This window comes from Scleropages formosus, chromosome 24 (assembly GCF_900964775.1).
Source record: "Scleropages formosus chromosome 24, fSclFor1.1, whole genome shotgun sequence".
NCBI classification, from domain to species: domain Eukaryota; kingdom Metazoa; phylum Chordata; class Actinopteri; order Osteoglossiformes; family Osteoglossidae; genus Scleropages; species Scleropages formosus.
The window spans coordinates 9,101,131-9,114,863 of NC_041829.1; the positions used below are offsets into that span (position 1 = coordinate 9,101,131).

The 13,733-nt window shown below is 41.4% G+C and overlaps 1 protein-coding gene across 4 annotated transcripts; it reads left to right on the top strand.

Moving 5' to 3' along the window:
* Positions 1–524: 524 nt before the first annotated feature.
* Positions 525–13,253, top strand: arfgap1 (ADP-ribosylation factor GTPase activating protein 1). 4 transcript variants are annotated; one of them, XM_018755992.2, is made up of 14 exons: positions 525–745; positions 1,884–1,948; positions 2,231–2,340; positions 2,601–2,772; positions 3,762–3,862; positions 4,106–4,195; positions 4,327–4,438; positions 4,812–4,868; positions 6,020–6,052; positions 6,912–6,941; positions 8,157–8,213; positions 8,724–8,783; positions 9,554–9,630; positions 10,269–13,253. In XM_018755992.2, exons 2-14 carry the CDS (start codon positions 1,889–1,891, stop codon positions 10,603–10,605), a joined length of 1,296 nt encoding a protein of 431 aa, XP_018611508.1. In that variant the 5' UTR covers positions 525–745; positions 1,884–1,888; the 3' UTR covers positions 10,606–13,253. The 4 variants fall into 4 exon arrangements, with proteins under 4 accessions (XP_018611508.1, XP_018611510.1, XP_018611509.1 ...); XM_018755994.2 differs by lacking the exon at positions 8,724–8,783 and having other exon boundaries at positions 9,560–9,630; XM_018755993.2 differs by lacking the exon at positions 6,912–6,941.
* Positions 13,254–13,733: the final 480 nt, after the last annotated feature.

Consider the following 13,733-nt stretch of genomic DNA (forward strand, 5'->3'; position numbering starts at 1 on the left):
AACATGTCAGAGACTCAATGATTGTTCGGGCTTTGCATGCTTTCCAAATCAAATAACACTCATGATTCACATTTATTCATTTAGCCAATGCTTTTTTGCAAAGCAACTTACAATGATAAGGCATTTACAATCATTTACCAATTCATACAGCTCGGTAATTTTTTTACTGGAGCAATTTTCAGGGTAAGTACCTTGCTCAAGGCAGGCCGGTACTGCTAGAGGTGGGACTCAAACCTGCGACTTTGGGGTCCAAAGTCAGTAGCTCTAATCACTACACTACCAGCTGTCCCCACAGTTACATTAGCAGCATTATACAAAAATTATGAATTATTCACTCATTTTCTCCCACACAGTGGGCATCTATACCATTTTCCCCACATCTGCCCACCATTGCCCAGGACACGATGAGGTTTCGCAATCGTGCCGTCACTCTACGGCTGGGGTGGGGCGGGTGCTGCGTCGTGACGTCACTTTACGGCGGGGGTGGGGCGGGTGTCGCGTCGTGACGTCAGCGCCGGTTCCTTGCTGTACCCGTCATGCACTGCGCGCGCCGCTCTGCAACGTAGGCAGTCGGCGTCCAAACGGGAGGTGCTGTATATAATGACATTTAACGTAAATACTTTCGGACACCACGTCAGTCACGTTTTACGCCAGCGGTTCAGTCAGTAATACTTGGTTTTTCACCAGGCTTTTCGGGCTTGACGAAAGCTAAAAGGAAGACACCCCGCTGTTGGGAAGTTAAAAGGTGAGACGTGTCAGCTTTGTGTTAGCTTGTCGGCTAACGAGCCGGCCGGGGTGGCTCTTGACCGGCCGAACAGCTGAGCTCAGCTCACAGCTGCCGGCGGCGGTGCTGGAGAACTGGTTATGATCGCTTACCGCCAGGTTACTGTCCCAGTTTAACGAGTCTTGACCGTGGGTTTTAAAAGTGGTTAACTAGAGGTGACGCGAGCTGAACCTCAAATCACACTGGATGTATCAGTCAGTGCGTCCGGAGCGGAGAGCAGGACAGCAGCTGCCTGCCTGGTCCTGACCGGCGACAGTCACAGTTGGCATCACTGTCGTGTACACGACACTGGCTGCTTTTCACCCTTTTTACATCTCAAAAAGTGTCACGGGAAGCTATCAAGCTGCACTTCTATAATCCATTCTCCTAAGACCAGGTCACAGGTGTGAGCCTCGACTGTGTGGAGCATGATGAGGTGTGTCTGTGTGAACTGCAGTCGCTGCCCGGTTATTTATTATTAATCTACAGAATTACATACTACAGGCTGTAGCTAATCACTCTGGGTTAATTTACTGTGTTTGTTTCGTTCATAAAACTGGGAATTCTAATGGAACAATTCAGCCAGGGTATGAAATGCCATGTACTAGTAGCAGAATGTGGCATTCGAACCAAAACCTTCTGTTAGCCCACGGTTAACACTACCGGCTCCTGCCCCGAAGGTTAACCCTTTAATAGCTGTACCTCTTATGGACAGTATAAGCATTATTTGACAGCTTTGCTCAAAGCCCCTTTAAATAAACTTTTCCTCTCAGCAGTTTACTGGAACAGCTGGGTCGCTTTTACTGTATCAAATTACGAGTTGCTAAAGTGTACTAGTGGAGGAGCAGGGATTCGAACCTGGGGTTTTCAAGCAGAAAGTGATTCCTGCACCTGCTGCCCTACTATGCGTTGCTGAGAAGTTCCACAGTTATACAGCCTGAGGCACTTTGAGATTGTATTTCTTGCTTAATTTCTTAACTTTAATAACAAATGTAACTTTCAAAATGATTGACTGAAACAACCTGTTTCCTTCAGAACCTGGTGTATCCACTAATGCCTTATTGCTTTTTGTTATTAGTTGAGCTATACTCTTATTCTGAACAAGCCGTTGGTATTTCAGGTACGATGGCGAGTCCACGCACCCGAAGAGTTTTGAAAGAAGTGAGAACCCAGGATGAAAACAACGTGAGTTTGTGACTTTTGAAACCTTTCCCCTTAAAAATTTTTTTTTTTCTTTTTGCCAAGTTAAGTCGGTTGTTTCACTGCATTATCTGAAATATTGGAAAGTGATGACAGCTGTGTGTGTGTGCAGTGCCTGAAGGACCTTGGTAGATGGCAGACTCAAGTATGACTCACCAAATATGAACTGTACATGTGGGCTGCGGGTTCGCTAAAGTGTACCGCAGGACATCGCGTTCGAATTCATGTGATGATTTATACAAGTGCTGCTCCTCTTGCCTTCTTCAGACTTGTTTTGAGTGTGGCGCATTCAACCCCCAATGGGTCAGCGTCACATACGGAATATGGATTTGTTTGGAGTGCTCTGGAAAGCATAGAGGTTTGGGAGTTCACCTTAGGTGAGTCAAAACTATAATTTGACCTTTCTGTTCTCAATATCCCTTTCAATATTGTAAAATTTTGATATGCACTCTGAACATATTAGCATTTATTTTATTTTCATTTTGATCTTACCAATCAAAATGCCTAATTTTTGGTAAAATTGAGAATTTTGACACTACAGAATGAAAGGACAGCTTGTACACAGCACACCATGTTGAACAGATATTTTTCCTATGCTCTCTTAGTGTATTTAATCTTCTGATTGCGACCCCTCCAGCTTTGTGCGGTCCGTCACCATGGACAAGTGGAAGGACATTGAGCTGGAGAAGATGAAAGCTGGTGGCAATGGCAAGTTCCGTCTCTTCCTGGAGCTACAGGAGGACTATGATCCCAACTGGACCCTGCAGGATAAGTACAACAGCAGGGCGGCCGCACTCTTCAGAGACAAGGTAAAAAAAGAACTTAGTGGAATGAAGCTGTGGTTACAGTTGGTGTTATAATAGGCATCTTTATAAGTTGTGGTTATTACCTGTGGCAGGTCACATAAAGCTTAAGGAGAGACTTCACCGAAGTCCTAGAGGACTTTTATTGGTTTTAAGCTGTACACTTCTCTGGACATCCTTCATTTTACAGCTTTATACAGTTTCTGGAATACAGGTCGCTAACTTCGATGTTGAATGTTCTACGGCATTGTTGTTCACTACCCACCTTCACAGGAAGTGAGATGTTCTAAAAAATTAAATGTCTACAAAAGACTGCATATTTCTTAGAATATAGATATTTTTTCAAACCCTTCAGGGTAGTGAGCAGCCAAACTAGGAATGGACCTCTACGTTAGAATGAGGGTCTTAAACGCAATGGTGACTGTGATGGGGAGCCAGCAGTGAGACCGGCGAGGAGGACAGATACAGTGGAGGGAGTACTTGAGCAAGGTCCTGTTTAAGTAAGACTTAAGTCCTTTTAGAAGAAGCTTTTATCTAGTTAAAAATTGTAATAGTAAAAACACACACACACACACACACACACACAGTTTCAGAACCGCTTGTCCCATACGGGGTCACGGGGAACCGGAGCCTACCCGGCAACACAGGGCGCAAGGCCGGAGGGGGAGGGGACACACCCAGAACGGGACGCCAGTCCGCCGCAAGGCACCCCAAGCGGGACTTGAACCCCAGACCCACCAGAGAGCAGGACCCTGGTCCAACCCATTGTGCCACAGCACCCCCCATCATAGTAAAAACAATTATTATGAAAGTTAAGATAGTGGTAAATGGAGTGTAATTTGGAATCCCTGTCCTTTTGTACTCTTTAGGAAAGGACTGGACCCAGGCTGCTTCATAAATAATGGAAATGATTTTAAATTGCAAGGCTTTTCAGTTTGCTTGCTTTTGATAAAGGTGGTGAACAGATAACATAATTAATGTGCCTTGACTTTCAGGTCGCCACCTTAGCAGAGGGAAAGGAGTGGAGCATTGAAACATCTTCTGCCAAAGACTGGGTTCCACCACAGCCCAAGACTGGCCTTTCCTCATCACACCGGTACGAGTGCAAGAATATTTACCTGAATAAAAGTGGCCTGGTCCATTTAAACACTCCTCCTTACCAGATACCATTTGTGAGCAATTCGAATTAGAATGTCAAAGGGCAAGACTGAAGCAAACCTATAACTGCATGCTACTGGAATCAAAAAACTGCACAGGAAAGGGAGTTTCACCCTGATCCAAGTGGGGGTGTATTTTGGGACATTTCCAGTGGCCACAGTAACACATGAATCCTTTGCAGGAACTCATCTGGTCCAGCACAGAACTCCGGTCACTCTTCAGATAAGGCCTTTGAAGACTGGTTGAGTGATGATGTCAACTCCTACCAGAGGTGAATTTTGCATTCTTGGGACTTTTTGAGAGAAGAGGTTTTTTTTAATTAATTCAGGAAAATAGGTTTCATTGCAGCAGTACAGGTACTGTAGTTCTAATTTACTTTACTGCTTTGTCCTTGGCTTGCAGTGGTGGTGGATATGGCAGTCAGGAGAATCGCTATGTTGGTTTTGGCAATACAGTGACCCCTCAGAAGAAGGAAGACGACTTCTTGAACAATGCAATGTCCTCCCTTTACTCAGTATGCCTGGCTGTTTAATAGAATCTTTCTGTAGATTAGCTGAAGAACAAATCAGTAACTGTTGGAGCTTTTGTTTCAGTGCTGAACATCTCACATTCAACTTGTGCTACCAAATAACACTCCATTTACATTCCTATGATGTGTTAAGTAATGGATAAATCAACCACTATCACATTTGTCAATTTAATAAGTAAATAGTAAGGCATAAGACCCATATGTTTCCCTTTTTTGTCCACTGTTTTTTAATTTTATTTGGTTGATTGACTGTAGTAAGTTCTGCTATGTATTGTAAATCGCTTTAGAGTTGTGACCCAGACATCTGTAAAATAGATTAGTTTAGAAAATGACACTTGTATATTTCCGTTCTACTCAGGGCTGGAGCAGTTTCACTGTTGGGGCCAGCAAGCTTGCATCGGCAGCTAAAGATAATGTAAGCGCTCTCGCAGTGTGATGAGCAGTTATCTGATTTCTCAGCGTGGACTCCAGAGATCGGCGCATCATCAGTAAATTTATCGGTGCATGACTGCCATACAGGGTTTGATCATTACGGTTTGTATGTGTGCTTTTTAACAGAGAATCACAGCAGGAAAGTGTGTCAAATTAAAGGCTTCCATCCTGGAACAATGTTTCCCCTGCTGCTGCTGAAGTGTGTCAGCCTTGCCATGTTTACATAGCAGCTGAGTTGTTGGGAATAATTGAATCTGAAAGAACTATTGAGGCAGTTATATTTTAAGTGAAAATATGGACCATTGTTGAGTAACATGGGTGTCTGCAGATCCTTTATTACATCAATTGCTCCCAATCCAGTGCAAAACTGTAAAGGAGTCACTTAGTTTTTCCTCCCTGCTTTTGCAGTCAAACCCTACAGGTGTGTAGTCTGAATGTTAACCTCTGGTCTCCAATCTGAGACCTTAAGTGACTAACTGGATTGTGCATGATCAATAACTGCAGTGGTTTGGAGCCTATTCTGGAAGCACAAAGTGTGAGGCAGGTCATGCCCTGGAGCACACATCCTTTCATTGCAGAACGGTCACATATGCACAGTTTGGTCAACTGAGAATAATCAGATTGCCTGATACATGTCTTCAGATTGTTGGAGGAAATCAGAGCACCTGAATGGAAACCCACATGATCACAGAAGAAAATACAAGATCCACTCAGACTGAGTCAGATTCAAACCCATAATTAATCCCACAGCTCAGGAACTGAGGCATCAGCGCTACCCACTGTACCAGCAGCGGGTATTTTTCTCTGAGATGTACATTGCTTTGGAGTGGAAAAAAAGAGCATCTACTAAATGTAAAATTTGGCATCAGTACAGTGAGGACAGGATTTTATTTTTAATGGCATATCTCTCAGGTATTGAAACAACTTGTAGATTTGATGAAATTTTAATACTTCATCAAATATTTAAACATTATCTTATGTAGTTTATGTAGATTTTTGTCCTATTTTTATACTGATAAGTGAGTTTCTCAAACCCACTCAGACTTGTTCTGGTCCCTTTCTGCTCTTTTTCCTGTTTTGTGACCTATTTTTTGTGTATAGGAAGAGTAAAACTTGCTTCTCTTTCTTGCACAGACAGCAAAACTTGCAAACCAGGCAACTTTGAAGGTAAGATTTTATACAACCTATTCACTTTATTCTCTCAGCACATTGGAAGGTGGGTAATTGGAAAGTAAACCATAGTAAACCATTTATAGGTTCCTGCGAAACTGCAGTGTCTTTGAAATGCATGGAAATCTCTACCTGTGCAGCTGTATGAATATCTTAGTGATGATTATTGACTAGAACTGTAAAGAATTGCCTTTAAGTGTTTTAGGAATGAAATGTTTTCATTAATTGACTTCATCTGTATCAGAAGTGTCTTTACATGCTTTGGATGAGTAACTGGTACACATGCTAATTAAATGGCACTTTGTGCACTTAGTATTCATAGTCACTCCAGTCTAATTTTTAACAGCTTTGATGTATTTATCAATTACTTACTGAACTCTTCAAAATTAGTGTTATGCTTGCATAAGCAGAAATGTAAAAATGATAAAATTGACACAGTGCCACGAATATATTTTTCCCCTTAATCTTCCTTAAAACGTGATTTAAAAATCCATTGATTAGCATTTGTGCAGTTAAGAAAAACACTTAATGTGTGTTCAAATTTAATGATAAAGCCATTTATATCTGTTGTGTAGTACTGACTAATTTCAAATGAAATTCTGTGCCAGTTATGAAATATTTAACTATGAATTTGTGGCATGTTTTCAGGGAACTATATTTTGAGTTTCTCATTTCAGTAGTACGCATCTGCTTTCCGTAAAGTGAATCCCTCTTTATGGGTCTCGTGTCTAACAGAGGGGGTCAGTTACGGTGGCAGTGTTGACCTTTTGTTGTCATCAGTGTGTAGATGATAGTTTAAAATGTCTGTTGCATCTTTGCCTCTTCCTGCTCTCTGCTCTGTGCTCTCTGGATGTAGTTAAGAGGCTATAAACCTCCCCCTGAGCCGGTAAAACTGTCAAACTTGTCTATGCATGGTGCCCTGTGGTCTTCAGTCATCCCACCTGATGTCATCCTGTTTTGTTTTTCCACAAATTATTAATCAGTTTTTTAAAATAAACTACTTACAACTTCATTCAAAGCTGTGATCATGGTGTTAAAATGTAATGTGCGACTACTAAGAAAAATCTGGCATTTCCAAAATTTCGTAAATATTCACGCTAAAAATATATAGTACATAGCACACGCACAACATCCCAGAAGCCTAAAGGCAGTGATAGCCTGAGTGGTCAAGATCCTTTCTTTATCAAAAGACTAGATCTGTTCAATTACAGTGACTATAAGTTTTTTTTTTTTTTTTTTTTTTTTTTTTTTTTTTTTTTTTTTTTTTTTGTGTCTGCCAAGTCGGTGCCGTAGATGCCATATTAAGGGAAAATGTGAGTCTGCTGGAAACTAGTTTTTGTTTACAAGGGATTTGGTTAATAAGTTTGATCAGGAAATGAGCCCTCCATTCTCCCAGCTCCTGTATTTCCCAGAGATGCAGGACACTTGTAGGTTGCTTTTTGTCCCTCCTGTCCACTTTGACCTTTCCTTATTGCCTAGGCAGACTCACACTTTCCACTGGTACTGCATCTGCAGCTTTACTTGAAATTTCTTATGATACCAGGGTCGCTAATTTACCTGCAAGCCCATGCCAATGTGGTCATTCTCTTCATTCTCTTACCATTTGCTTTCTCATCTTTCCCTTTTTCTGTGCAGTTTCCTAAAGCTCATGGAAAATCCTTTATTTAAAAAAAGCACCTGTTTTAGTTAGTCCCATATCGACCAGAACACGTTTGATTTCCAAATAAGCTGTAGTGTAAATTTGATGGAAGCGTGAAAGTTGGAATTATATCCTTACCACACATTGCTGCTCTCAGCCGTGTTTGAGAGCGTGTCCGGTGTGTGAACAGGACATGAGAATGCCAGCAAGGGCCTGGTGCTTTTGAAGCTCTGTGGGATTCTCCATGAGTCGCATTCTCTTGTTTCCATTCCGTTTCATGCTGCCGAAAGCCACTCTGCTTGCGATCGGTGCTGCTGATTGTCCTCTGTGTCCTAAACCAAAATGTCCAGTTCTATCATTTCAGTCACAGAGGAGATGCCTTCTGTTGCTCATCTCCTTTGTGTGTCACCTGCTGTGTTGATCAATATCTCATGTTTTCTTTTCCCTCTCCATCCCACATAGGCTGCAGAATTAGGCCAGACTTTAAATGAGAGTGTTATCAAACCTACCCAAGACAAGGTAACAGTGGGACCCCCAAGCTGCTCTTCCATTAGTGCTGATTTAGTTGTAGACATTGAGTTCCAGGGCCTCTTTACCCTGGTTTTCACCCTGGTGTTTTTGTTCCTTTTCACCATAAATCCACCCACCACCTAAGATTTAACAGGAGTAACTGAATAGCAGAAATACTGGTGATAGTTTTAAAAGTAGCTACTGCTACCTTTCCTCTCAACGAATATGTTAAGATAACTTTAATTGCAGAAATGACATTGAGCTTCTCAAGATTATTTCTGTCACAATTCTAATTGAGTAATTTATTACCAGTCAGCCATCTTGAGAAGTTGTGAATTAATCTGCATTTTAAAGTGTCGCTAGTCAAGTGAATTCATCTCCCAGTGATGAATAATTGTAATAAATCTCAGAAGCCCTGATGCCTGTTACTGTATAAACATGTCACCTGTGGCTTGCTGTGTCAGAGCAGGGTGCAGGTTTTGCTTTCCTTCATGGTTAACAGTGATTTGACATGTCCAGGTTAAGGATGGCAAGTTGTTTGATGACGTGGCGACCAGCTTTACAGGGCTGGCTGCAAAGGTAGGAAGGACGGCTTTCACCGTCAGAGTGCATATCCACAGCCAGCTTCCTGCTTGAGGGTTGTCGGGTTCTTCCCAAACCAGGAAACCCAGAAAGGTGCAGGTTTCCCCCCCAAATTCATTCATCAGTCCATGATTAAGCTAACCTACTGCATAAATAATGAATTACCACTGTGGAACTGAGGTTGAGTCCATCCCAGCACACTCCTGTAAACCAGTACAAAGTTAGAGGTGCTGTGCAGGTGAGCAGTACCATCCATGTAAGTTGATGTCATCTGAACCGCTGGGGTTATGCTTTAGGCCAGTGAATGACTAGAGGGAAACTGCAGGACTGGGAGCACCTGGGACCAGTGCCAAATTAATCCTGATCATATGTCCTGTGGGAAGCTGGCTTGGGTATGAAATGTTGACTTGTTTGCAAAGCCATTAATGGAGATTTTCTTTTAATCTTTTTTTGCTGCAATTGTTGAAATAACTGTGGTGAGTACTGTGTCAGTACTGTTGTGTTCAGGAGTGGTGTTTAATTGTATTTGGGGACAGCAGGTAGCAGGTGGTTAGAGCCACTGACTTTGGACTCCAAGGATTAAGGTTCAAATCCCACCTGCTGCTGTAGTACCCTTGAGCAAGGTACTTTCCCAGAATTGCTCCAGGAAAAAAAATCACTCTTGTGTAAATGGGTAAATCGTTGTAAAGTTGCAATGTAGTATATTTGTAAGCTATATACAGCATGTGGGCTGTTATTGTTGTATAGCCCTATATTCTGTTTTAAAGGTCCAGGGTGCGAGTGCCAAGAGCTGGAAGGACATGACTTCTTTCTTTGCGGGAAAATCTGAGGAATCCACAGATGGGTAATGCATGTTCATGAAATTTTACGTTGATTCACTTCTTGCAGGGTTACTTTGAAGGCTTTCAGTACCAAAATATTGTTTCTGGAATTTTAACATAGTGGTTTATCAAAGCATCCCTCTGCAGACGCAAATAATTTTCCACATTAAAGCAAGCTGCAGCTGAACCAGGCTTGCAGTGCTGTTATCTGTAGATAAATCCATACACACTCTTTTTAAATAACTTCAGAATTTTTGTTCTGCTTTACATAGAAGACAATTTTCCCTTTATCTACAAGAGAAAGTATTTAATATGTCATTTTTTGGTCAAATTGTTGCTTTCGCATAGAAAGAGAATTAGTGATATTTTTTGGGAAAATGCTCCCATTGTGATATTTGGTTATTTTTATGAATGTAAATCTACAGTATATGCTATTTTATTAAATCAACATTAATGAATAAGGAAAAGGATATGTAGGTGAGGTCATTGACATTTTAGAAGTCAGAAATCTTGGAAGAAATTAGAGCTTGATCTTTAGAGCTATTTTATAAACCTCGCGGCATAACTGTGTGCAGAATCATGGTCTTTTGAATTCAGATGCAATGAATTGAGGATGAAGGTGTGTCATAGGAGGTAACAGTGACTGTATGATGTTCCGTAGGCCTTCGGTAACCGAGAGCTACCAAAACATGGGTTCCTCTGAGGGCTACCAGAGTGGTGGGCGGCCCGACCAAGACGGGTGGGATGGTTCCGGCAGCGGCTTGGCACCCAAGCGCTCCCCCAGCAGCGACAGCTGGACGGCAGCCGACGGCTCGGCTGGGAAGAAGAGCTCCGACAGCTGGGACAACTGGGGATCAGAGGTGGCCTCCAACAACAAGCACAGCACAGGGGACAGCTGGGAGGCCTGGGAGAGCAGCTGGGAGAGCACGTCCGACACCAAAGCCAAGAAGAGTCAGGCCAAGCCAGTCGAGGAGGTCTGGGACAGCGCCGATTGGTAGAGGGCACACTCACAAGGCATCAGACACACAGGTGAATTCCTACAGAATCCGCTCAAAGATGGGTGCAGTCAACACCCTCATCGTCTCAGAAAAATATCAGGTTCCACTGGATTCCATGATCACTCCTGGCAATAGAGGGTAGAAACCTCTTTCTTTTGAATCAAATCTATTTTTACTTAAAATATATTTAATACTAATGTTTCTTTTATGGAAATACCTAGTTTGACTGCACCTAACTTTCAGTTGAGGCTGTTGAAGATGTTGCTGCAATAACGACATGGTTACTGTTGTACAGCAGTTAATTTGATGTCAGTGGAGTAAATTGGTGGACCGTGAACCAAATTCAAATGTGAGCTTAAATGAAAGTTACCTTCTGATGAGGGAATCATAATGTCTGCAAATCTATTCCACTGACACCGTATTTGTGTATATATATGTCTGGACATAAACAGATCGATCAAGACCATCTCAATCTCCTGTGTGACTTTTTCCATTTTGGGTTGGTTCACCCTCTATGTTGGAGTTTTTTTCTGTTATACGCACAATGCATTTGCATCATCTTCTGAGCTGAACTCCTAGGAGTGTCACTCATTCATAAAATGTGTGGAAGTCTGTGTCCTTCCATTTAATTTAATAACTCAGACACTGGATCTTTAACCTGGAAGACTGGTAATTGCTAATAAACCACCGAAAATACAATCTCAAAGTGACTATTTGCATCTGTGGTTTAGGCATAAAAAAGGTGAAATAGCTTATGATTGGCCTGTCACACATTTTGTTAGACAAAACAGAAAGACAGCTTTGAACTGATAGTAATTAAAATTGAAATCATTCTTGCAGAAATGCATCTTGAAATGGGTATTTTTGACCTTTCATTTTTGTTTTTATATATATGTATATATATATATGTATAATGTGTGCTATAATGAAAATTGGCTTGGAAATGAGTGTGATGTAAACTAGTCCGCCGTAGTCACACCAGTAAAGTGGATTTGTGCAAGTCTTCTATGCAGATGAGTGCATCTCCTGCAGTTCAGGAAGTGTCTTTTCAGAATGTCCTCTGCAGTTTTCACAGGAGGTCCAGGTTTGTACATCGTGTGTGTGATTGCATGTGAGCACAAAACACTGTCTTCATTCCAGTGAAATATTGCCTTCAGTTGTTATTGCAGCAAGTCTCCCTTGTTGATGTTTCCCAGTTTTCCCAGTTTCACAGCAGATGGTTGAAAATGCAACAGGTTTGTTTGCTACAACATACCCCCCAGCAGAGTTTAGTTTACGGTTACGCACCAGAATAAAGGGCACACAGCCGGTGGTTCGTGCCTTTGTGACAGGTTTCTGTGAACGAACCTGTGCTCCATCTGTCTGTGGGGCTGAAATGCGACTAAGATACGCCTGTAAAAAAGCAACTGTTTTTGTAAGAAACCCAAGGAATGTTGAGTTTTCACTCAGTAGGTTAACATGTTACCTCTGCGATGCTTGTGTAATAAACTTTCCTAGAGGTTGTGTGTGTCCGTCTTAAACGGATGTGCGACATTTTGAGCGTTTCACCGTATCGCTGTACAGACCCATCCGGAATGCCGCTGTTGGGTTTTGCTGTTTACGGGTTGGCTATCGTGTGTGTTCATTGTCACTAGTAAACCGCATGTTGAATCAGGAGGAGGGAAAAGCCTAGTTAGGTCCTTCCTGATGGTTTACTTTTATGTTCTTAAATGTGTATTTTCTAAATATGAGATGCTTTAGACTTTTGGAAGAATTTTGATTGTTCCCATGTGAATTCGTAAAAAGCACGTCAGTTCCACACGGTTTCTAGTGAACACCTGAAAACAACAATACCTTTAGGAAGAATAGCAAGATTTCCTCTTTAGAAGTTCTCAGATTCATGATGGATGAGTGACCTGCAGATTTAAACATGCAGTTTATTTATTATGGAGGAATGTTGTTGCAATAGCTGCCAGGGTAGCTATCACACAGCATTTGCACAAAACATTTGTCACACAACAGTGCTATGATGCCTTTGTTATAGCTCAACTTCTTGGAATGAGTCAAGAATTTATGTATATTTGTTTTACAAACTGGCGTTATATGATAGAGTTGCTAAAGATGACTTGTACACATGCAAACAATAGCAGTTCCACACAGAGTCGTAGGACTTCCCTCAAAAATACGAGTCTGGTAGCTGTACAGTACATGTATTAGAAATTCTATTTTCGGTTTAAGAAAGTTATTTTTCTTGGAAAAATTATATGATCTTGTGGTGAAGCCCATGGTAAAATCATAAAAGCTGCTTAATTTAGTATTTTTGCCAAGTTGTTTATCCAATGTTACAGCACCCCTGTGTTTAAACTGGTTAATAATGAAAATTTTGATCCTACTTGTATTTATGTACTTTTTAGCTAGCATTTTTATTTGTTTGGTCCAAATTTCCTTAGCAAGCATTCCATGGTAAGAGAGGCTCTCTCTCACTGTGCTGGGTTATTGTGCAATATTCCTTCATTCCGCAGGTGAACTTCTCTTGTCCAGAGCTCTAAGAAAAGGGCTTGTCAGGTGCAGTAAAAAAAATACAGAACCTGTAACCAAAAAATGAAAAGTGGTATCTCTTGCTGTGTAAAGTATTTCTTTTGTCTGAGAAAATAAAGAAGTAAAACATGTATTGTGCATTGCTTATTTTGTGTCAGTTGCATCAGTCTTGCATCCTGGCACATTGGGTGATGCTTTACCCTGTGAACAGTACTGGCCCCCTGAGGTCTGAGTTTTTCCTTCACTGTTAAGCTATGAAATCTATCCAACATTATACACAATCTTCATTTATGTTTAAATAAGCAAAGGTCATTTTTTAAAATCTTTTAAATACACTATTTATATATAGATGTTATGAGCAAGCAGGGATTTTGTAAGTTTTTCATAATTTAGGAAATTTCTGTTCTTTAGAACTGGTGGCCCATCCAGGGTATACCCCCCCAAGGGTTTATGCTGTATGCTTCCAGAATAAGCTCTGGATCGCTGTAGCCCTGATAACTACAAGCATTTATTGAAAATGGATGGAATGGATGTTCAAGTTCAGAGACGTTGTCTTCGTTCTATAAGATAAAACAGCGGAAACTATAAGAACCTGTATAATTTTGTGGTGG